The following is a 25,352-nucleotide window of genomic DNA, read 5'->3' on the forward strand; positions in this document are numbered from 1 at the left end:
GTGAAAGTGTTGATTTTTTACCCACTTTGCGTTGTGTTGGGGTGATAGAACGGCTAATCATAACGCACCTGAAACAAGAGGCTGTGCCATGAATCCAACAGCTGAACGCCTGCTGTTCGCAGTGTGTTTGTGTGTAACCTTAAAGATAACATGCTCTGAAATGTTGTGTTCAAGTACATCTGTCTGAAACTGAAAACAAAAAAAAGAATCTGTGCCAATAGACACTTTCTGAAGCTTAGCTTTGGGTCCACCGCTCATCACCTTCTTTGTCAGTTAACAGAAAATCAAATCAAGTAATAAACTGAGTCTATCTGAGGTGAAACAAGGAAAGTGCAGCCACCACGGCCGAGATGCCTGTTTATCAAGCCAACATTCACAAACTAAGACTGGATGCTTTTTGATGCATCAGTAAATAGACAGAACCATTAGGTTTCCTCTGTGGCTTCATTACCAGAAGATTTTTTTCTGCTGACAGCTTCTGGTGGAACTGCAGTCAGAGACATTTCTGCGCTGGCTTCAGCATTGAGCCGTGCAGCTGCTGTCAAAAGCCAAAATAAAAGAACTTAAAATCAATACTGTGTGTTTCAAACAGGTCGTCCCCCTGTCCACAATCCCGACTGGTGTCTGAACAGTTTGGGGGGCTCACTGTTCTACCGGCACAAGAAGCCGCCTGCTGCAGTTCATTCTTGTGCAGTATGAAAAACAACTTCCATAAAGCTAGGAAATCCATCACAGTAAGCATGCAGCCTTGAGTCTGGCTGTCAGACTCAGCGCTGTGCTAAACTAATCTATGGTCACGGTCTGTCATCTGACAACTCAGGTCTGAAGTCCACGGTGGGAAATAATCCCTTATAAAAGCACCCCGTTACAAACTTTGTCATATCTACGTCTTTGTATTCTTAAAAATGAAATACAATATTGAACAAAATAAAAATACAAACAGTAAGCAGTGAAAAATGACTGCGGGTGATGAAGGTGATGAAGGCAGGTGCACATGGGCTACAGTCCCTAATAAGAACATTTGAGTCTCAGAGGACCAATGCCAACAATTTCAGTTTTGCCACTCAAGGTTTGTGAGCAGCTTCCCTTTTATTTATTTTATTCTATTAAAAAAAAAAAAAAAAAAAAAAACAGAATCTCAAAAACACACCTTGCCCTGTCCAACAACCTTCACCTTTTTAATTCAGATCTTCATAAATTTGGCGATTGAATCAATAACCCCGATTCCAAAAATGCTGGGCTGCTGTCCTTTTTTGACATATACTCAGTTGAAAACAGTCCAAAGACAATATATTTAATGTTTGACCTCATCAGGCTCATTGATTTTTGTAAATATTGGCTTATTCTGAACTTGATGGAGCAACTAAAGACTGGGAAAGATGTGGAATCCTCCAACAACACCTGTTTGGAACATTCCACAGGTAAACAGGTTGATTGGTAACAGGTGATAGTATCATGATTGGGTATGAAAGGGGCATCCTGGAAAGACTCAGTCGTTCACAACCAGGGATGGAGCGAGGTTCACCACTTTGTGAACACATGATTGGATAAAGGAGATTAATGCATAAACACTTTGTAAAACCTTTATCGTTTTGACTGCATTCTATTTTTTTTTTTTTTCATTTCCAACAACATCCAACTTTTTTGGAATCCGGGTTGTATCACCTGTGTTGTAGCACTTATAAACTAGGTGAGTACAATTTTATCATGTTTGTCCTCATATTTGGCCGTGGAACGTTTACTGTTACTGCATTACATTAGGCACTGGCACCTTTCTTCATGGGGTTATTTGAAAGCAACATTTAGTTTATGACTGAGTTCAGCTTGTGCACCGTGAAACTGTCTACGATTGCTTAAACAGAGACACTGGGAGTTTCAGGTACTGTCTTTGGTGTCCATGAATGCATCACAGAAATACAGACGACTGAGTGAAACTGCTACGTTACAACTGACGAAGTGATTGACAGTACGGAGAAGTTGACCATTTAGCATCATGCTCAAAACCCACCTTTAATAGAACGGTTTGTAAAAATAGTTTAGTTAAAAAAGACAATCTTGAGTGTAAAAGTAGAGGAACCTGGTGAGGAATGAGACCCTCTGGCCTTTTTTTTTTTTCCTGTGCAAGGGAAACGTTACACACAGACGTACAGCAGACTAGGTGAACAGATGGACGGACAGATGGCAGTGGGTAAAATACAGAAGTGATTTCTCTACCAATTTAATTAGCCGAGAGGAAACATTCAGTGTGAAATGTGTTCTCGTTGCAGTGGCTGATCTCTGCAGGCACCAGGATGACTTACTAATAACTAAACCCTACAGTACTGCATGGAAGCTAATTTAACCTCAGCCCTATTGCACAAACCAAAGAAAACTTACTCTACACTACTTACTTATCATTTAATTAGAAACCTGGCCTTAATTGGCATGCAGAGACTCTTAACTATGGTGTTTAAAAAGCAAACTGTGGCGTGTTACGAAATGTGTCTAGAAATTCGGTAGAAAAGTGAGTTACAGCAGTAATGAAGTCCTACATTTACAAACTATGGCTTCGACAAGTTGAGAAAGATGGAACAGTCGTCAAAACATGGTGGTTTTCAGTTTCAGAGGTTAAGACTTTGCAGGACGATGGCAGGAGCTTTCTCTACTGTTAAAAGTTGAGAGAGAAAGGCTAGTATGTGCAGAAAACACCAAATTAGATGGACTGCTTTAAACAGATCGCAGTCATGGAGGTAATGCTTCTTTTTACAGGTTCTGAAGTTCTTAATAACCGTCTCATCATTTAACTACGAGAAAAACATAAAGAAATTACAGACCTGTAAACTAAAGAATGACCATCTCACAAAACAAACTCCTGACAATGATTCAGCGCTTCATCAGGTTGCTTCATGCTGAGGAAAAATCAAGAAAGTTGAAAGATCATTTTGTCTTGTTGAAAGCTTTTAACACTGTGTGGCTGCGACTTCATTCAAACCCAGACACAAGGAAATAAATTAAATGCCGATCACAACACTGGCACTGACTCCTCCACACCCTCACATGCACACATTTATACTTGGTACCAATGACATGAGAGATAGAAGCTATCACACTAATAAAAATGGGAGTTAGTGTTCAAAAGTAGCAGCATGTTAAGTTCCAAGTTGAACAAGTTGTATGTTCAGTTTGGACTGTCTCACTCCAGAGCGACACAACATTGAAGCTTAAACAAAAACGGAATAACTGAAATGGAGATCGCTTCTTACAAGCTTCATCTTTAGCTCACAGCTCACAAAGACCTGCTTAAAGGAAAGTCAGCGAATGCCTCACGAGGACCTTTTTCAACTGTCAGTACAAAGCAAACGGAAATGGCACCAACGCTCCCTTGAAATAAAACTCCTTCCCTTCTTGCAGACTCTCAGGTCTTTTACAAAGACTAAACGTCAGACAAAAGGTATGAACTGTAAAGCAGTGCTGTCTTCTCAAGCCCACAGCCTCTTTTCGTGGCAACAGGTGATTGGCTTACTGATAGCCTGAAGAGGTGGCATCACATGATGTCATTCGTTCAAACAAACTCACACACAAACGGCAGGCGCGCCTGCTCGCGCATGTTGCTGATATGTCTAGAAAATGGTGCAAATGCAAAAAAAAAAACCAAACATGTTTCAAACAAAATGTTTTTTTTAAAAATGGCGTCATCCAAAGTTTTCCAGTACATCTGTGGCGGTCGTGCTGATTCACAGCAGAGAAAGTGGCACTCACCTGTGTTCCAGTTTCATCTCGTTAACTGATGACTAGTGCAGCCTTTTAAAAATAAAACAGACACTTGAGATGTTGGTAGGAACACTTGATGTTTCTGTGAGCCTCCATTATTGGCCAGTCCTTGACGGAGGAACAAAAAGCCCTGCGACGACAGCAAAGATGAGCTTGTCGAGCAGGGGTGGCCAGAGCTGACGGGATCACTTTGTTGATTGACCAGCCTACACTTTCAGTGTTTTCCTGCCAAGCAATATTTGGTGTTTGTCATTACTGCGTCGAGGACAAAACCTTCTCCTCCTCTGTGCTGCCTGAAAGCACCCTTTCAACTTAAAAGATAAAGAGGATTGACTAGCACCAATATGTGCACCCAGTTCTTTTATCTGTGGCTTTACTGTGTCTCATTATACCATGACTTGGTATGTGTATGTACAAGCTCCCAAATCTCAAGCATCTACCAAGATTTTCTGTGTATAGAATGTAAATATAATACATGATATGCACAATATCGTATTGTTTACAGATGAGGGAAATTCTTCCAGTCCTATAGGGATCCTATAATGATTTTGGTACAAAAACGCCACTGTTTTCATCTTGCTTTGTGTTTGTGTCACTGCAGACGACCCACTTCAGTGACAGAAAAGTCTCAGTGCTGCAGTCTGTCTGTGGTGATGGGAGAGTCCTATGGAACTCTTTTTACAAAGAGAAATGGAGGCTAAGTTTGATTTCATTGTCTATTCCTCTGCCCCCTGGCTGTGGGGGAAAGGCAGAGTGACGGCGTGCTCTTGAGCCAGGGCAGCCAGCTCCTTAAGGAACTCACAGAAGATGACGGCACAGTACACGGCGTTCTTCACTCTCAGTGCCTCGGCTTGCTTCTCCAGTCCGGAGGCCCCTCCGCCTCCGCCGCCCCTGAACAGAGCGCTGTGCAGCGATTGGCCGCCATCCCGTACATGTGCGAGGGCAAGCTGAGCGGCGTGTCGAGCCCGGGTCGGGCTGTTGGTGTGACGAAGAATCAGGTCTCCGAGAGATGGCTTACGACTCTTCACTGGAACAAGAAGACACTAAATTTTAGTCATGATACTGACAACAAGGACGTGTGACCTGAAATGACTTTTTTTTTAAATGTAAATTGTCGATAATTCTTCTGTTTTCAATTCAAAGTTAAACTGTGTGTAAAGCGCTTACTCAAGAGTATGAATGCTGCTGTATAAATAAACCTGCCTGCAGTAAAGATTTAAGACTAAATAATAGAGATATATCATTTTAGAATTTTCTTTGTGTGGAAATAATTAGATTATATATGAGAAACATATAGTATGCCACACGCGCACACAGTGCTGTATGTGGAAATGCAGGCTCTCTTGTTTCCATCCTCACCGAGTGAATCAGAGCGCCGCAGGGGAGGAACTGCCGCAGGCGAGTCAGTCCAGTCCACTTTGCCTCGGGCCACCAGGTACTGCTGGGCTTTCTTCAGCATGGCTGGGAAGTCCTCATGGGAGGCTGCAAACGCTTCGATGCGGTTCTTCACAGAACCTAGAACCTGAAGTGAGTCATGAAAAAAACTCTTTGAGTTTTGATCGATCTTGAAAAGCAGCTGGCTTGTTTTTATTGATTACTTAGTCTGTAACTTTCACTTTAGACTATAAGGTTTCTGAAACAGTGGATGATACAAATCAGCAGCCCCTAGAGGATGCAAGGCTGATCACAATCCACAGTATTGTGAGTCATGCACTCTACTTAATACAAATATTACCAATACCATGAGGCTTTGAGTGTGAAGCCAGAGAAAAGGCCACGGGCTCATTCATACCGTACATAAAGAAAGTTTTCACACCCTTTCCAGTTTTCTACATGTCATGTTTTAGACTTATCATATCAGTGATTCAATTCATTCTTCCCTCATAAGTCTGCACACAATACAACAGAAAGCAAAAACAGACATCTGGAGTGTTTTGTCCACCTGTGCCATACTGACACACCTGTCTAGATAAGGTCTCACAGGTGACTGTGTACGTCAGCATGAAAAAAAAGCCAAGAGGTTGACAGAACTGTCTGTAGACCTGCCACACAGGACTGTGTCACAGCACAGGACTGAGAAAGGATACAAAAAAGATTCTGCTGCATTGAAAATGCCCTTGAGCAGGACAGCCTCCATCATTATCAAATGGAACAAGTTTAGAACCAGCAGCAGTCAAATCAGATCTGGACACTGAACCAAACTGAGCAACCAGGCCTGAGGGGCCTCAGTCAGACAGGGAACAAAGACGCCACTATGATGGAGATCCTGAGTTCCTCTGTGGAGATGGATGAACTTTCCAGAGGGACAACTATCAGCGCAGCACTCCACCAATCAGACCGTAATGGTTGAATGACCAGCCAGAAGTCATTCCTCTTTAAAAGGCACACGACAGCCTGCTGGGAGTTTGCTAAAAGGCACCTGCAAATCCTATGGTCTGATGAAACAACAAAGGAACTGTGTGGCCACGATTCCCAACAGTGTGTGTGGAGGAAACAGGCACTGAGCATCACCTCATTAATACCATCCCTACAGTCAAACACCTTGGTGGCAGAGCATGATGCTGTGAGAGTGTTTTCTGTGACAGGGACTGGGAGACTTGTCAGGATACAGGGAAGATGGATGCAGAAAAATATAGAAAACCTTTTCCAGAGTGAAACTGATGGCAGGAGTGTACTACACTACAAATGGGCATGATAAAAACAAACAGGGGCCCACCAGTGAAAACACTGCTGCATGGTGCTACAAGTGGTCAAAAGCTCCACAGGATACCTTTAACCAAGTGCTACGCAGGGCTGTACCAGAGTTTGAAGCTTCATTCGTAATATTATTAGTACTACAGTATTTGTAGGGGGCTGTTTCTGACTTGTCTGATCCAATTTCCAATAACTCCAGAGTTTTGTGAAGTCCAAAAGACAAAATTTATTGAAAAACGGAGAGATCCTGTTCTAAGATTGCCATGTTTTTATGTCACAAAATATTTTCCGTTTCTATCCATATTTGTTGTAATCTCGCCTTTCAAGAGCGGCATTTTCAAAGCAGTCAAAAGCTGTTTGCTCTCCCTGCTTGCTGCACACAAAGGGAGGTACACACCTGTATTGACAGGGCGGTTCTAGCAGCAATCTAACAGCACGATAAATTACATTTATAGAACCACAATAACAAAGAAAAATGATTTCTTTACAAAAAAATAAAGACCACATTATGTATCTGCATTCATGTGAGCAGCTTTCCTTTGAGCCTCTTGTTACCGTTTCATCCTAATAGATGCTGAGACCTTGAGACTGTGTCTGGCCCAGTCTTTACTACTGAGAGACATAACCGCAGAAGTCCCTTATTTAGAAACACTAAGAACAGTTAGTTCTTCGCAGTTAGATGTCCCTCGTATTTTATTTTCATTATATTTATTTATTTGAATTTTGACTTTATATGTGTCAATTATCCAAGTTCCATGCAAATAAATAACTTTATTTTACAAAATCCAACTAGTTTTACATTGCTTCCCTTTTCTTGTCGTGATCTTAGAATATGGACAGAAAAGGACTGCGGAAAAGAGACGCCATGCAAACGCATTGTGGGCCTGATGCGTTTGGAAGAGAAGCTTGCACAGAAGTGAGGTGGGCTGGAAGTGGACAACGATGCCTAAAAACAGGACACTAAAAACTGTCATCATTTCAAGTATAAATACAGAAACTCGTTTCTCCAGTTTCCAACGAGAACCTGGTTTAGACGTGTTCAGTTCAGCTGAGAATACGGAAAGCATTCATGGCCAATTAGTGAAAAGTTTTGCATTGTGCAGTTTACCTGGATGAGTGACTTGACGCTGGGCTGGAAGACCATGTTGGTGTTGAGCAGGAAGGAGCGTAGGAGGGGCTGAGGATAGCAGGCCAGCTGGGCCACGATGCCCGTGAGCAAGATGTTGACGTACAGCGAGTTTTGGAGCATGTTCTCCAGCTTGGCAAACAGGACCACCATGAATGGACCTGCACAGAGAACAGCTGACAGATCACTGAATGGAAAGATACAAGACACAACTTCAGCTCAGCTGCATATGAACAAACTACAGATGAAATTAGAGAGCTTTTTTAAATATTTGACGTTGTGGAGGAGACTGAATAACAGGCAGTGTGGTGCTTTAACAGCTCGTAGAGATGAAATGGAGACAATTAAACTCTAAATCTGTGCCTTCTGAATTCAGGACTGTAAAGAAAGGTTTTTACAAAGAAGTGCAGGCAAAGCATGAAGCCAGCAGACTACTCTGGATAACGCTGCCTTGCATGAGCAGTCTTCAAATCATGCAGCAGTGTGATAAAAATCTGCGTGTGGCACCAACTACTTGTTTTAGAGGGCGCTGATAGCAAAGTTACCAAAAGAAGCAGTTAGCCCGAGGCAGGTAATACTAGCGTTAGCAGCTAATGCTAGTTCCAACTGGCCCCTAAACTGAAGCCATGTGGTGATTTGTTATCATCGAGGACATCCGCCTGTACAGCTTTATTGAAAATACCAAATTCAGAAGGATGAGACTGATCCAGGAAGTGAGGTGAACAGCAGCCAGTCAGCAGCATTTTAGCAAAAAAATAGCAAAAGGTTATCCAAAGTAACCATCCAATCTGAACCTAAGTAAACATATCACATTCTAATTGCAGCAGAATTGTATCACATGTAATTGGTTTAGAATCAGTCATTGGAGGCACTGAGAGTGACGAACGCTGTGTACTGTGCCGTCATCTTCTGTGAGCTCCTTGTATTGGATCCTGGACTGTGTACATAGATATGTAACAAATAGAAAGACAGACACACACCACTACAATTGTAATTAAATATCGCTCCTTAGTGTGACCTCATTCAGTATAAGTAAGCGTAAACAACAACAATACAGCCAATAAAGTCTTCCCATTTTTAACAGTGACATTAACAAAGCAAGTCTCACCTGTGTATGGCTGAGAGGCCGGCTGATTTAGGGGTCGGACAGGACTACATAGGCCCACCATAGACCCTTCTCCCTTTGTGTCTCCTGTCAGCTTCCCCTCGAGGGCCGAGGACAGCTGCTGTTCCTCTTCCTGCTGCTCAGCAGATAGGGACTCCCTGGACGTTTCCTCCTGCTGGCATGCTGCTCTGCTGCGCTCCTTCACCCGGTCCTCCAGCTCCTTCAGCTCCTGTGTGAAGGCCTCGATGCTGATGCCCTGGCCGTTGGAGTCTCCGGGGAGCTGTGGTTCTCCTGGCGCCTGCTCCAGCAGCTCCTGGATAAGACTCTCTACAGATTGTTGCGTCTGGTTACCTTCTGGAAGATCTGAGGATGAACTGTGTGGATTTGAGGTGTCGTCGGTCAGCAGTCTGGTGTCAGACGTTGGCTGGGTGATGGAGCTCTGAGGAGGAATCTGGTTTGAGCAAAGAGATTCTGCATCGCTCATTTCACTGTTGCTAAACATGGACTGTGGGAGAGCAGTGCAGCTTTGGGAGGGACAGGTGACAAGGGATCCATTTTGATTTGCGTTTTCATCCAAATACTGCTGCTCCCCCAAGTCTCTCTTCACTTTCTTTACCTCCAGTCCTCTGTCCCGATTGTCTGAGCACCCGTCCCCCTGCCCCATTGTTCCGTTATACATGGCCTGGTAGCTAACAGTGATGGCAGACGTTGGAACGTGAGGAGCTGGGGATGAGGCGGGGTGAGAGGTCAATAAAGGGGTGGCAGAAGACGAGGAGGAGGGGATGAGTCGAGGTACAGGCTTTGGCAGGAGCTCCTCTCTCTGCAGACTGCGTTTCTTGGAGCGCGGTGTGAGGCTGATGCAATTGTTTTTGCCAATGGTAACGTCCCACTCTCCGCTGTCCCGCTCTGAGCTGCTCCACTCGGATCGTGCTGCCGCCACTATGGCTGCCCTCTGCTGTCCTGGAGGAGTGTTGCTGCTTCCTCCCTGCTGGAAAGAGAAGTGCTCAGGGAACATTGCCATGGAGGGGTTGGAAGTAGGGGGAGGTGGCGGTGGAGGGACTGTGGTCGGGGATGGGTTTTCTCCATCATAGGGTGCCGACCAGTCGCGGCAGGCCCAGGAGCAAAACTCGATGCCCCTCCTGGCGTCTTTGAGGTACTCCAGGTAACCCGAATCCCAGTCCAGACACTCTGTGTGAGCCTGCTGCTGATGCATCGGGCTGTCAGGGGACAGGGGGTGGGAGCTAGAAGGACCCGACTGCAGCGGCTCCATGCTGGTGGGGGTAGAGGGACCCCCGCCTCCTGATCCACCCCCACTGCTCTGTTGGCGCATGAAGAAGGCTAAGCGAGATGGAGTGCTGGGTCTGGGTGGGGCTGGAGACTCTGTGCTGGGACTGTTCAGTACTGTGCGAAGGCAAAATACAGACACAATTGGTTAGCTTTCTAACACCACTGGTAAGTTCACGTCAGATCAAATGTAGTAGCCTTCTGCTAACACTCAGGCTGCGCCTCCCTCACTGAACACAGCAGCCACAACCTGTAAATTCAGCTCCATTCATTGCAATTACTTCACCATTGTCAGTCTATGCCTAATGCATGGAGTACGATGTGACAGTTATTGTTTAGAAAAACAGCTATCCCCCCCCCAATATATGACAAAAATTAAAGAATAGTCTTCATATGTCCATAGCTGCTCACTTCACATTTACAAGCACAGCTGTAAGTGTGAATTGTCCCTCTACCTCAGGGGTTCGTTGCTCACCTTTGCCCCAGAATGCACTGTCCTCGTCCCGCTCAGCAGAGGACGCTGCATTGAGCCGGCAGCACTCTGGAATCAGTGACAGGAACTTGTCCGCTGACTTTCCGTACAAGTCAGTCTCCCTGATAGCGCGACGCTGACTCAGCATTACATGTGTACAGGGCAGCAGATACCTGGAGCAAACCCCCGAGACACACACACACACACACACACACACACACACACACACACACACACACACACACACACACACACACACACACACACACACACACACACACACACACACACACACACACACACACACACACACACAAACAAAATGTTTAATCTGGATTTACAGAGTTAATCCCTGTTCAGGCTGAAACATTATTATTTGGAAACCTTAGCAGACTGTGTCAACCATTTTCAACACTGCATCCTCATCAGAAAGGTTGGCTACTCCATATTGCTGTGACATGCCAGCTGGCCAAAGCTGCAGTTGCAACCTTTAGTTTTAACATGTAATTCTCAATCATCCTGGTGATAAAACACCAAGTACAAAGTCACTGTTTCAGTCCTGATGACAGAACTTCAAAGGTAAAACTGGCCTTGGAAATTCCCACCAGCTTACGAATTCATTTAAAATGTGGGCACAGTATGTTCTCTATTGGTGACTTTTTGAGGACAGAGGGAAAGAAAACCATCCCCTTCAATTTTTCAGGGTTCTGAAAGGAGGACACACATTTTCAGTTAATCTGAGTGAGCGTGTATTTTGCATATTAAATGAGCCTATTCAAAATATAACACTTGGGGGACACGCTGAAGTGTGCGGACATACCTGAGAACGAGCTGCAGCATGACGTCTTCACAGTTAAGAGAGAGAAGAGTCCTGAAGAGGCTCAATGATACCATGCAGAGCTGCAACACACACACACACACACAGGAAACCAGAAGGAAACCAGTTAGTTATTATCCGGAGAGATAATGCCAGTTTCTATGTAATCTCATAAAAAATCTGAACATTTTTTAAATAACTTATTTTTGTAATTTTGCACCAATCATAAATATATGAAAATCTGACATATTTAATTTTCCTCTCATTTTCCAGCTTTGTCTCAGTGATGAAAACAACTTTCCAGGACACATGGGAAACTTGTGTTCAGTGGTACCGCCAAAATAAAATGTAAGCAAATAGGACCGTTGTCAACCACAGCTTTCCTTTAAAGCCTAAATCTTTACTTTCTTTACTTTGTTCTGTTTCCATTGTTACTGTCTGAAATGATGTTTGAACTACAACAAAGACAACACACTGAAGTGATGACATCCAGTTTCTTTTTCCTAAATAACACCACTGTCTCGGAGTAACTGAAATGTATTTATTTGGAAGGAACTTCACTGGGGATTGTTTTACCAACTACAAACAATGTGCAACACGATACTTCTGTATTCTGCAGGAGTCACTTTCAGTCAGCTTTTGCTCTCAGCCCACTCACCACCCACACATCTGAGTTCACATACGGGCCTTGAGGCTCTATCACACAAACACACATATTTTTATACCCTCGAATTGCTGCTGATGCGTGTGAGCAGTGTGTCCAGGATAGTGTCGTTATCGTGACGATGCAGCAGGATGAAGCGCAGGAAGGTTTTGAGGAGCGAAGTCTCCGACACACTGCGCAGGAAAAGATCCAGGTAGGCGGTGCTGGCAATCATCTCATCCACCGATGACTACAAACACACACATACACACAAAAATTTGCATCGACGCTGCAAAAGGGGGCAGCGTGACAAGTGTCCTCGGAATAAGATCAAGTCTAAGATTAAAAACAGGCAGTGAGACATTTTCTACTGGTAATTTTTTTGCTTTGACTCACACTGTGCCTCATCTTTTGAAGAAAGTCCAGGAAAAAAATCAGTGCACGCAATTGTTCAAAGTCTTCTACTAATTCAATTCACACACACAATAAAAAATGCCCTCCAGTAACTCATGCCATGCAGAGTTTGTGGAGCTGAAAGCCTTAGGAACTACTTTCTAACATAAAACTCCAATGTAAACTGGCGACAGGGAGGTCTGTGATCTTGTTTCTGCCACCCATCCCTTTTCTACCTTATGCAGCGCAGGGCCAATGACAGGGACAAGGAAGCCATTGTGGAGGTAGTCCAGGAGCTGGGAGCGGACCAGGGGATGAGCAACCTGCACCACAGCGTTGCAGAACTCCAGCGAGTTCATGAAGAGCACGAGCGATGACACGCCCATCCAGTCCTCCCGTCGCAGGGCGTGCCAGTCATCTCCGCGGACCTCAATCTTCCTGGGCAGAGAGGAGTAGAGAGCGCTGAGGCCCGTCGCCAACACCTGAGAGGAGACAGAGACACTTCAAGATAAGACAGCTGACAGCCCCGGTGGGTCAGGAGGTGACTGAAGTGATGGACAGTTCGCAGGTAAAAATCTGTGTGTATCCCTAAAGCATAGGGGTTTTTTTGCAACGACTTTGTAACAATAAAAACTCTGAATACCAAACAAGAACCAAAATAATAAGTTGATCAGTTGATTAGTAGATTTATGGATAATGAATTAGCACCTTTTTTGATAACAGACTACAGGCTTCGTTTTGGCCTGTTGTTCTGACAAAGAAAGCCATTTTAACATGTCACTATGGACTTTGTGATAGACATTTTTTTTATAATTTTCTGACATTTTAGTAGATTGATGACTAATCAAAGTAACAGCAAGTTACATAAAATAACTTGTAATAGGTCCTATGGTCTGGAGAGTAATCCTACCTTAGCTTCCCTTTTTTAGTCCCAGACATGTCATGCTGACACATAAAACTTGTGTTCTCCTGATTTAACACCACCAATGACTCTACAGATAGGTACAACAAATAATTCCCAGTGGGTACAAACATCATTTCACCATTGAGGTAAAAGCCTTCATGTAACTTAGTGTTTTGACAAGAGTTGATGCTGTCTATGAAACTGTGCATTTTTGCTTGCTGGATCAAAAACATATGATGCAGAAAGCTGGACCTGTTCACCCGACTAAGCAAAAGCAAACAATTCATTAATCTAAACGAATGTAAAGAGAGCAATGCGTTGACACTTCAGGATGGGAAAAAAAGAGAAGTGTGTAATGAACACAGCGTAACCACAGTAAACAGTGGCTTCCAACTATCTAAGAAGCTATTGCTCCATCCAAAAACATCAAACAAAGCTGATTAGAATGTGGGAGATTACACAGGCTGAGAATAGTGAGACTGGCAGAGAGGAGCATTTGGTCCTTGATGCCACCTCCACTGGTCCCTCTAGCTTGCAAGTAGGTCAGACTGAAGCTGCTGGAAGGAGGATGAGCGGAAAATAGCTGAGGCAGCTCTTTAACACCAGAGTGAACCAGCAGAGGAAAAGATAACAGTACTGACCACAGCATTAAACTACGTGGTATACAGACACACTGATGTCGCAGCACGTTCACTCTCATTATGCAGTTTTGAAGCTAAAATGTCGTTCCACTGCTGTAACTTGTGATCACATTCTGGCTGTCAAGACTGAATTTAGAAGGATGATCTTGACTGTCAAATGTCAGCACGCACACCTTTGCCACACCATGTCACACCATGTCAGAATCAAATCAAGAGGGGGAGTACGCGCTCATTTATTTATTTATTTATTTAGGTGCAATAAGCAAAATGTGGCTCTTTAGGAACACCTAGTGGCAGCTGGAAGAAACTACAACAATACAGACAGAGCTGCTTGGTCTTCCTGCAGTCTTCAATCATTTTTATCATTTACAGTGAGAATATGTTGAAACACACGTGTGTGCTACATGAGGTGCTGTACTCCATCATGTGGTTTAGATTCAGTTAAATTTAATGATTATCCAGCCGGGCAGTTCAGACATTGATTTGTGTAAAGCAGCAAAATAAAGGAGGATTTTCATTTCATCTGTTTTTCTTATCTTTATCATGTGATTTTGGCTGAGGTGGTTATTTTTTAAGATGTCTACAGGAAGGCCTCCAAGTTAAGACAGAGCTGAGAGGATGTAGATAAGGATGAATGGTCTGTCAGAGTGCATAGTCATGTCCTTCCCCCTCCATTATCACACACCATCATTGATGCATCAGAATTAAGCAACACACACACACCTCTCTTTCTCAACAGCAGTGTTGAAAGCAAGGCAGGACTGCAGGATTATAAGATGTCTTCAACTATCACATCATTAAAGAACAGGTTATATTCCTGTGTGTGTACAACACAGATGGCGCCAAAATTAACTAATGCAGTGCTGCTTTATATTATACACATAATAGTGCAGGGGAATGTACAGTTAAATCAGCTTAAAGCTTGGAGTGAAATAAAAGATGTTGTAGACCATAAAACATAGAGTAAAAGCAGAGGAAGAGATGAGTAGCATATTTCCAGATATTTCCCTTTGAAAGAAGCTCAGTGGGATTTACATTGAGGATGGAAACTGAAAACCTGACAGGATATTGAGGATGTTAATAAACCATCAAACCCGTCGTGAGTATTAAAAATTTAACAATATCATTAATGAATACTTGAATATGAGTCGATAAGAGTAAGATGTTCTGCCTCGAGGACTTTCTAACAGGGTTCAATGAAAGTTTGATTCTGCTCTTATAACGGGTTCAGCTATGAACCACATGCTGTGGCTTCACCAAAGAGCAATAAAGGCAGAAAAACATATATATCAATACCAAAAGCAATACGGCAGCAATAATATATGACAAGCTGTCCTGGCTTTTAAAACTTGGACAACAAACTCCACAACAGATGGTGGAGCAGCAGCATTTCCTTCAATGTGTCCTCCTGAATAAAATAATGGACCTGGTGGAGTCCTTTATGATACACTGACAAACTGAAACTCTTACAGTAACATGCAGAAGTCTGGTCAAGATTTCTGTTATTGTGAAGTGAGAAAAAAATGACCCGTCAAGTCAAAGACAACACATCTCTTTAATATCTTGATCAAGATCACTTTTTTCTTTTCATCTTTAACAGTTTCAAAATGACAAAAAAGGAAAAGATTCAGAAGCAGAAGTTTGAGCACCCTGCATGATCAGCACGTAGAAACACCTCCAATGGCAAATACCACAGCTTGTAAAGGTTTTTTTGAGTCTTTCAGTTGTTGTTTGGGGGATTTTGGCCCATTCTTCCTGCAAAAAGCTTCTAGGTCTGTGAGATTCTTCAGTCGTCTTGCATGCGCTGCCTCTGAGGTCTATCCACAGACTGTTGATAATGTTTAGGTTGGGGGAATGTAGAGGCAACTGCAAAACCATTCACTCGTTATCTTCCTATAGCTTTCTACTCCTTATTTTACATTTCAGAGGGCTCTGCAGCTTAGAGGAGCCCAAGGTTTGAGGGGTCAGATTATTGTTAAAGCTGTGAAATTTGCATCACCTGGCCTTTTCTAAATAACACAGTAATCTCGCTTAAAATGTTGAAGAAAATGCTTCATTGTTACGCCTTTTGAAATTAGGTTATCTGTCACTCCTTGAGCTATTCACAACAGAAATTTGGACCAAGCATGGCCAAACATTTTCATGCCTCTGTAAATCATCATCCAAAGGTTTGCAAAGAGTCTAGACCGTGGCAAGGTTAGTTCACAATCTAGCGTAGCTGCTAATGTGGTATGGAGCGTCAGCAGTGCTGCTAAGGTTAACTGCGGTTTGATTTAACTGCTGACCTGAACCACAGTAAGTTTGAGGTAAACCAATGTCTGACTTTGATACCAGTCAGAAACAAGTATTTTCTGTGGCCATGTTTTAACAGAATTATCTTTTAACTTTCTTTCAACTTCAGACACCAACTTGATAAACTACAAAATTTATAACTAAGTTCCAGGAAATAACTAAGTCCAGTCCAGCTTTTTGTAAAGCCCAGCATCACATAAAATGTCTCAACTGTCAGACCCACAAAGCAACAGTTTCAACTGACAAAAGTCCCCCAAAAAACCTGAGCACATAAATAAAATGTAGGAAACCTCAGGACAGGAAGAAAACCTGCATTACTGGTAGCCACATCCTCTCTTTAAATACATCAATTTCTATGACAACAGAGCTGTCATCAGCACCATCACTCACCGGGCAGAAGTAGGAGTTCTCAGCGATGTAACGTGCCACAGCCTCGTGGCTAGCTGAGGCCGCCATAACCAGCAGCAGCGCGTCTCGGGCCTGCTGTCCGATGGCTCCGTCCCGGTGGATGAATGGCACGAGGAGGGAGAAGATCAGCAGATTGGTGGAGCCCTGCTGAGCCGGCGCCGCCCGAAACAGCATCTCTAGAACCACAGGCTGGCGGGCCATGGACACACAGACCTGGTGGAGATTTACAGCGTTACTATCAAATATAGACCTAGTATTGTCCAAAATAGTGATGAAAAGTCATATCCAATGCAGAGGCAAGAGAACACTTATCATTTCTAGGTAGCTTTTTATAGGTAACATCAAAAACAGGTGTTACACAAGGCCACTTTACAGACAAAAAGAAGAGCTGTCTTCAAATCATCATCCATCATGGATACCTGCAGTGTGCTGTTTGTGCCTCCTGCACAAACTGTGAACGCAACGTAACTCTTGAGGTGTCCTGTTATATGATTTTAATGTGAAACGACCCTTTCCATGGCCACCATGTCATCAAATTAGAGATACAAGCAGGACAGGCGAACGTTCAGACACTTTTTGAACACTTTCTCCTGATTTTAGCGAAGCTTCCAGTTTCAAACTTATCAGCCAGGGAAACCATAAAGTTAGTTGGAAAGACAACAAATTCTTGAGCCAAATTCGAATTTTTTGGATGTCACGTCTCTGATCATTCCAAGTTGGACCGAGTCTATTCCAGTCTGGGTGACTTAGCGTTGACAGCCAGCAGATAAAAACGCAGTGTGTGTGGCTTAATCATTCTAATAGTTTGCCTTCTGATCCAGTGGCTGCTTTCCATCCTCATAAAAATTACTTTAAACAAGTTGGACTTTTAGGACTGGAACAGGGACAGTCAACTGCAGAGCTCAGATACAGCTCACGACCAATCCACCATTTCATCTAAATTTAGCATTTTCTTTCCTTTTGCCTTTTACATGCACATTGCAGCTAATTTAGCAAGGACTCCTCTGCAGCACAAACTTCCTCATAAAGAGTCCTCCTAGACTTTCTGGAGTTTCCTAGCAACATGACTCTCATCTGCTCTACTTCAGTCGTTCAACATCTGCTCCATTCCGACTGTCAAGACTAAAACATCTGTCTCACGGTGGTTAACATAGTGGGTATGTGTATAAGTATATAGTCTGTAGGTGATGTACCTGATTCAGCAGCAGTACCAGGCTGTTTTCTAGCGCTGAAGGACAACCAAGTTCTGGATCGGCGCATGCTCCCAGTAGCCTCAGCAGGGGGTGGAGGACGGCCGTGTGCTGCAGCAGAGGCTGCTGCGACTGGCCGATGAGCATCTCAAACAGCTTGAGCAGCGCCCCCTGGCTGTCTGGGTCCAGGCCGCGGCGGAGATGCCACTGAACCAGGCACTCCAGAATATTCTCGGTGACCACGAGCTCCAGTATGGGGCCCATGGGTGGCACGCTGGCGCCACCCTCTGAGCTCTCAGCGGGCCGCTCCTCTGCCAGCAGACATAACATCTGGTCGGTGTGATTCCTCACTGCCGTCAGGTCATCACTGGAGGACGAAGGCTCGTGCTGCTCCAACACCCAAGAGACCTGAATAATGAGAGAGTGTTTTAGTGTACTGTTTAAGTCTTTAAATTAGTTTTTCTGTGAGGAGATTAAAAGTAATAAGAAAATTGTTACCTCTAACGGGCACTGCAGTTAGAATTTCCGTTTCAATTCAGTTCTGAGCTGATTTTGAATTCAGGGTGATTAGACTGTTTAAATTCATCAATCTTGACAATTTGACGTGTCACAGTTGGAAAAGCACAAGTATAAATAACAAAATGAATGACTGCTGAATTCCATCTTGCTTGCTCAATTGCAGGGTATTGTCTGTGGTTCACCGTCACTGCCATTTTATTCCCATAATGCAATGTGGAGCAATTAATAGATACAAAAATGACAGTCACGTGACACTACAGCTGTTAGTGATAATGATTCAGAGTCAACTATCATCTAACTATAGATCAGTAATGGAGAAATGATTCTGTGTAATTTATTGAAATGGTGGGGTAAGGAAATACAGAACTGCACAAATGGGGAGAGGTTTCACAACATTTATCAAGAAGTCTACCCGTCATGACTTCAACAATGATGAATTTGCAGATCAGAGAGCAGCTTGTTCAGATAAGAGATGTGCTTCTTTGTGCTTTAGCAGCTTGAAGTGTGTTGTAAATGTACGAGCTGGAGGCCAGAGCCCAATGACAAACTATGCTGGGAACCAATCGGCTGAATATACACACACAGTCCCACAAAGCCACTTGTTATCTCTTATGTTCTCACATCCATTTACATGTAACTAATAGAGACGTGTATCTCTAACCTGCTTTGAAAAACTATGAAAACATATATTTTTCTGACAGGGTGCTCCAGTTTCCCCCCCCCCCCCCAAACATGGATGTTAAGTACAGAACTAGGAATCTTGTAGCTGCATGCAGGAAAACTTGTGGATATGTTACAAGAACATCCACCTATAAACACCTACGACAACAGACCAATAAACATCACTCAGTCTTGTGTTGCCTCAGTCAGGCAGAGGCAAGGCTCTGTAACCTATAAAACTTTCAGCCAGTGATTGGACATAATCCAGCCACAGTGCTTAAGGAGACTGACAGCGCTGGTACTGCAAAGTGATCGTGTGAACATTCACACTTGGAGTCTAGACAGAAAATCATTCATTAAAACAAAGAAAGAGGCTTGAAATTCTAACCGGTCTCACTGTCGTTTACTGTTAGTGCAAAGTGACATTCATGTTCAGTGTGTGCCGCTCAACACTAACCAAACAAAACATGCAAATATTTCCTCAACCATTGTGAATCACTGTAGTCATGAGGGGTGTAACAGCTTCAAGGCTGAAATGATTAACAAATTAGTTTACCAATGGAAAATTCCTTTATTCAGAAAAAAACTGTTCAAATAATTACTAAATGAAGTCATTCATCAAGCAAAAGCAGTGACTGCTTCTACCTTCTCAAACATGGAACAAGGATTATCTGCCCTTTCTTTTTTCTAAAAATGTAAACTGAAAATCTGGATTGGACTGTTAGTGGGAGAAAACTAGCAACGTGAAAAAGTCACCAGCTGACATTAAATAGGCTAAATGATTGTTCAAAATAATACAGTAGTTAGAGCAGTACCCAAAACACACTGGAATATAACCATGAATGTACAGACAACTATGACAGGACTATTTTGATACGGCTGAAAACTTCTTTTTTTTCTATTCTAAGAGGATTTTTGGATGTTAATTTGCCATAACATCACAGATAATGATATCGTCAGAAGTCCTCGTGTCTGTGTGCTCATATTGGAATGAGTTACGACTCAGAGAAGAAGGAGCGAGAAGTGGACAACTCTCCCTGGGGAGCTACTCCCCGCAGTTTGAAATCCTCTGGGTTTCTGTTTGATTCGCTTCTTCTGGTCATTATTTCTACCACTCATGAAAAGTTAACTCAATTCCCTGCACTCTGGGGATGCAGCAATGTTGGTGGCAACAGCTTTAAAACAAAGTAGTTGAGTAATGTATTTCCATTCAAAACATGCCCAGTTTGACATAATCCAAAGCACTTATTTTGAAGGGAGACATGGGTGATTACATCATGTTCTACTGCAGGACCACACAATTACAGTAAGTCCTTCTGAATAAGTGGTTTGGATAATAGTTTTTGTTTAAAAACCTTTCTGATGGCCTGCATGGTTGCTCTATACAGCTTATAGTAAATGCCAGTACAGCAGAGATGGTGTGTCTCCATATTTCAGCTATAAAGTTTGTGAGTAAAATGATATTCAGAAAAACTAATATCCATGTTTTAAAAAACAGCAGGCTGAGGACACAAAGTGTACTTAATATAACATGTGATTTCATCAAGATTCAAGAGAAGAGGTGTGTCTCATGCTCACCTGTCTCCAGTGGTTCTCAAACACCATGAGGCAGGTCTCCGGGTCAGCGGTGCAGGGGCTGGAGGGGGCGGCACTCCGGCCCGACCGACTCCCAGGACCCCGTGGGTTCAGCCTGCTCAGCCAGCTCATACTGGACCCAGCAAGAGGCAGGTCAAAGGTCACAAGAATTTTAAGACGAAAGAAGGTGTCCCAGTAAAAAGGTCAGAGTATCGATGCAACAGAAGGCAAAGAGAAATTAGAGAGGGAAGAAAGAGAAAAGATGATGTGGAAAGGAGGAGGAGAAGGGGGAGAGGAGGGTCAGAAAGGGGAGGGAGAGTGTATCCGAACAGAGAGAAGGAAGGGAAGGAGGTCAGCTGCAAACGCGCTGTCACTGCCAGTCAGTGTGCGGCGAGGAGAAGCCCGCTGCTGCTTTAGAATCTGTGTGACCCTGTCCTCCCTGTAGACCCTGTCATCCAGTCTGAAGCCAACACCACTCCATAGCCAGTCAGGACGGGCACTCTGCGCTGTGTGAACAAACAACAAAAACAACACACACATCAGCACGCACACCTGCAAACACAATCTGGAACACATTTTCACAAATATCTCCCAAAATAGAAATATACAATATTTGTCCAAAAGCATTTTTCCCTGAGATTGGCTATGAAAATAAAATGCAATAGTATTTATAATGATGATGTGGATCAGAATCTGGATTCGTCTGAACCAGAGCTGTGTTTTATCCTACGATTAAAAGCATCTGAAGACAACCACGTCACTAATATTCTGAAAGTGTATTTTTCACGTCAGCCGGAGGGAAACATGCAAACAGCGTGCTTCAAATTTCATCATCACAATATCAAAATACACACTGTGAAATCGTAGCTTTTCTCAAAACCTAATGATGATAAAAGATCCAGACAGAAGGTTTGTTCAGCTAATCCAGTGAATTAAATGTGTAAATATCTGGAAAAATCAAACCAAGACACTTAATCGCACTGATGCAGAAAATATAATCCAGTATTTCCATAAAGCAGCCCTACTCTGTCATTTACGACATAGCATGAAATGATACAGACAGACATATTACAGTGACAGCTCCCTCAGCGTAAACCGCTATATCTCTGTTAGAATGCATTGTCTGGCCTTCTGACCCTATCAAACACTGATTAATTCAGAAAAATATCATTTGTGCTGAAGAGCGTCTGTGTTTTCAGTGTGCTTTCCGAAAACAAACACAAGTCAGCCTCTACAGTATGTTGTTACCAGGGAAACCATTCAGTCCTTCTGTGGAAAAGCTCCAGCCAGTCCACCTTCTGCTTAACACAGGAGTAACTGTCTGTCCTGGACTATGAAAGCACATTTCAACACATTTTCTTGCTTCAATCATCAGCCACGTTAACGACAGGCGAATCATTACAGCTTATAAAAGCATGAGATGTATGCTTTTCTTCAATGAAAGCTTAACTTAAACACAAGCATTAACTATTTCAAACAAAAATATGGCTGCACACTCACAACTGCTGGTCCTGCTTCAACCAACCTTTAGATGAACCGCTGAGCTCAAATCATATTCTGTCTGAAAGGGCCTTCTTTCTAAGAGCTGACATGGATTTAAGTAATAGGGTTACTATCAACATTTGGCACTAGCTGGATTTCTTCAACAGTATGTCCACAAGATTTTTTAAATGGATTACAAATTACAGAAACATACTGTTAGAAATCTATCATATACTTCACACCTGAAAGTGATTCATAGTCAAGAAAGCTAAAAAAGAAAAACCTACTTCCATGTAAGGCTATTGGATCCCTAAAAAAATATCTGCTGAAAGTAGTGTATTTAGTAATTTATTGTGAGGATTATTTGGAAATGACTGAACAGATGGATCAACAGCAGACAAGTGGATTATGTTGCAAGAGTGGTTTTGATGTCTTTTTTTGTTGGGACTCTGTGTTGCCATTGCAATCAATGGTAACTCTTGTGAATCCAGCAGCTATTTGATGCTTAAAGGATTCTGCTTGGCATATTCCTTTCAGAGAAACCCAGGTATCAGAGTCAGCTGTCTGCTGGAGAAGCCTGATTTCACTGTAATGCACTGGGTTCAAAGTTAATGTCACACGCAGGGGTGAGTGAAGCTGTGAACCTATTTCTGTGAAAGTTTGCTTTCATCTCAAGTGTTTGACTGAAAGATCCATCATAAGACCCTCTGTCTGATCCAGGGAGGTTCAACAGATTAATTAGTTCAGCGCCATACTGTTATTAAGGAAGTGTAGATTTATAAAAACTGTGAAGTAGATAACAAATGTATTTGTTATTATTTGAGGCCACGTGATATGTATGAAAGTCACATGATTTGGACTTGGGTCAGACACAAGTAACAGATTTGACGACACCTGACTCGACTTCACTAAATCGATAAGACTCCGGGCTTTTCCTTATTGAATTTTTCCATACAGCAGCTGTTGAACATCTACACACAAACGGCAGTGAAAAGAAGGCAGGGAAAATGTAACAGCAACCCTTTTTTAATGATTCACCAGCCTTGAGCTGGTGACTCCAAGTTAATGATACTCATGTTGCTCAGAGAAAATTCTATCTTTTCTTTAAATGCACTGAATGAATCCATATCCAGACATGAAAGACTAAAACAGACACATCTGCATCTGCAAATAACAGGCTGAAAATAAGAGTGTCTGAGCTTATGATTCACCACAAATGCAATTGTGCAAAAACAAATGCCACACGCGGAAATCCAAAGTGTGTTTTATTTCCAGGTCACACAGAAATCATAAAAAAAAAACCACCCATAAAATGAGTTCAAGGTTCAACTGCAGATTCCACTAAAGGGGGGCTGCCTTCATAAAGACAGGAGAGTTTGTCAAAGGTTAGTGATTAAACACATGTCACCACAGCTCACTTCGGCTGTTACAATCTCACGCCACAAAGTCTACAGGCCAAAACACACTCTCAGAAGTCAAAGCAAAGAAAGGCCTGCTTCCAACTTCCTACAGTGAACTGCCCGACAGCCACACCTGTTTTCTGCAGGAACCGTCCAGGTGTACACAGGTGTGAAAGCAGGCTGAGCTCCAACGTCTCAGCAAATTCTCTCCTTCACATTCCTCACATTTCTACTCCTGTCCCTGTCTGCTTCTGCTGTGTAACTTCACTGATCCCCTCTACGTCTGCACTGGCAGAGTCAGTGAGCGTTCATAGCACAGATGGGACGAAGGTGACACAAATCTAGATCAAGATCTGAACGACAGCTGCAGCAGAGAAGAGCCAATATCTCACCGTTCACCTAATGTACATTTCTAAGTCAGTGGCACAGCTGATCGTAAAACACACACCACAAAATTTGGCCACCACCGCGGTACCTGTAGAACCGGTGTGATCAATTCTTGGTGTATTTCAGGTTACAGATCGTTGAAGAATAGAGTGTTTTTGCCACAGATGACAGACTAAAGATGATTGCCGAAGCACTTCCCGTGATTGAGTTTGCCTGAGAACAATATCCACTAATTTAATAAAGTACCTTCACAGATCACATCATGTAAAGTCAGGCATCAATCACTGCAGTGTTTTGGGTCTGACAGATTGTTCGCGCACCTAACGTTAGCTCTTGACTTCAACCACAAAACAGCACGGCCTTGTCTTTACGCTGCATGACTTATTCATACTATCCTTATAGCATTTGGTCTTTCCACCTCATCTAGAAGTCGGCATCCTGCGCCAGATCTTGTATTAGCCAACGGAAGCGTCTTACGTGAGGGTCCACCGGAAAACAACAATCAATGCAAGTTAATGGCGAGATGATGTAGCAAGCTAGTTGATGCTGCAAAGGTAATTAGCTAGCTTAGAAATGTCAGCCGTGTGTATGGTTAATTCGACAAGCTGACGTTCGTGTTAGGTCATTCAGAAGTGACTTACCTTGGATATTTGTCGGCTTCTCAGCAGTTGTTGTGGGGTGCTGTTTTCCACAGATACCTGCTAGCGGTTGCTCGTAAGTTAGCGCTGGCTGCTAACGACGAGCTGCTAATGAATTCCACAATGTCAGAGCAGTGAACGCGCGAGCAGCGCGCAGGAAACCCGGAGACAACAGGCAAGCTAGACTACACCGAGCCGGGGAGGCTGACACATTAACCACTCCTTCATTCGGGCTGCTGTGCATCCTGCTAGCGACAGATAAACATCCCAATTGATGATTTCTCAAACACTCTTCTCCTTCCCGCAGCCATCTTACTTTAACTCCTCCCACACGTCTCCTGTGACTCACACCCACAGCGACGGCGCTCCGCCCGGCGCCATGACCGCGTGAGTGGGCCAAACAGAGTGAGTGAGCGAGCGGTGAGACCCACGTCCACACCAGCACTGACAAGTGTGGAGTGTGGAATAATACAAACTTAAGGTAAAATGGCTAATCAGTGTTGAAACAGACTCGTGATGACTGAGCATCATTCTTCTCCATGACATAATTATTTTATTTTATTTTATTTATTTATTTATTTATTTATTTATTTATTTATTTATTGGGGGGGGGGGGGGGGGGGGTTACCCTTTCGCTTCGTTTGCTATTTATTCTATTCTTCATGTTGTGAGGAAATATGAAAGACAGAAATGAAAGTCAGATACACTTAAGCGAGATGGCAGGATTAGAGTACACACTGTTCGGCAAGTGCGTCGAAGTGCCAGATCGGACAGCGCATCATCTGTCGTTCAGCACGTGGAAACACTGAGGTGAAGTGGGATATTCGACGGTTCCATGCCACGTGACTTACTGACTCAAAATCCATATCAGATATTATTACTACACTGGACAAATAAGACACATCCCATCCATGACGTATTTATTGATCGGCAGTTTGTTTGTTTTTTTTGTTTTTGTTTTTTTTTTTTCGT

The 25,352-nt window shown here is 43.1% G+C and overlaps 1 protein-coding gene across 2 annotated transcripts; it reads right to left on the minus strand.

Annotated features, from left to right (window-relative positions):
* Positions 1-1,129: 1,129 nt before the first annotated feature.
* Positions 1,130-24,709, minus strand: fhip1b (FHF complex subunit HOOK interacting protein 1B). 2 transcript variants are annotated; one of them, XM_070975530.1, is made up of 12 exons: positions 24,384-24,709; positions 20,477-20,979; positions 17,723-18,127; positions 16,512-16,742; positions 12,521-12,766; positions 11,974-12,141; positions 11,252-11,331; positions 10,435-10,604; positions 8,679-10,076; positions 7,553-7,731; positions 5,110-5,272; positions 1,130-4,777 (listed from the first exon to the last, which is right to left on the minus strand). In XM_070975530.1, exons 2-12 carry the CDS (start codon positions 20,603-20,605, stop codon positions 4,467-4,469), a joined length of 3,480 nt encoding a protein of 1,159 aa, XP_070831631.1. In that variant the 5' UTR covers positions 20,606-20,979; positions 24,384-24,709; the 3' UTR covers positions 1,130-4,466. The 2 variants fall into 2 exon arrangements, with proteins under 2 accessions (XP_070831631.1, XP_070831632.1); XM_070975531.1 differs by lacking the exons at positions 1,130-4,777; positions 5,110-5,272; positions 7,553-7,731 and adding an exon at positions 7,941-8,271.
* Positions 24,710-25,352: the final 643 nt, after the last annotated feature.

This window comes from Chaetodon trifascialis, chromosome 12, assembly GCF_039877785.1.
Source record: "Chaetodon trifascialis isolate fChaTrf1 chromosome 12, fChaTrf1.hap1, whole genome shotgun sequence".
Taxonomy (NCBI): Eukaryota; Metazoa; Chordata; class Actinopteri; order Chaetodontiformes; family Chaetodontidae; genus Chaetodon; species Chaetodon trifascialis.

What these genes read in the sequence shown, in the direction of transcription:
- fhip1b (XM_070975530.1), bottom strand. Translation starts at nt 20,605, where the DNA reads ATGAGCTGGCTGAGCAGGCTGAACCCACGGGGTCCTGGGAGTCGGTCG. An exon ending in TTGAGAACCACTGGAGACAG is followed by an intron (nt 18,128 to 20,476) that starts GTGAGCATGAGA and finishes CTCATTATTCAG; the next exon opens with GTCTCTTGGGTGTTGGAGCA. An exon ending in TGGTACTGCTGCTGAATCAG is followed by an intron (nt 16,743 to 17,722) that starts GTACATCACCTA and finishes AATCTCCACCAG; the next exon opens with GTCTGTGTGTCCATGGCCCG.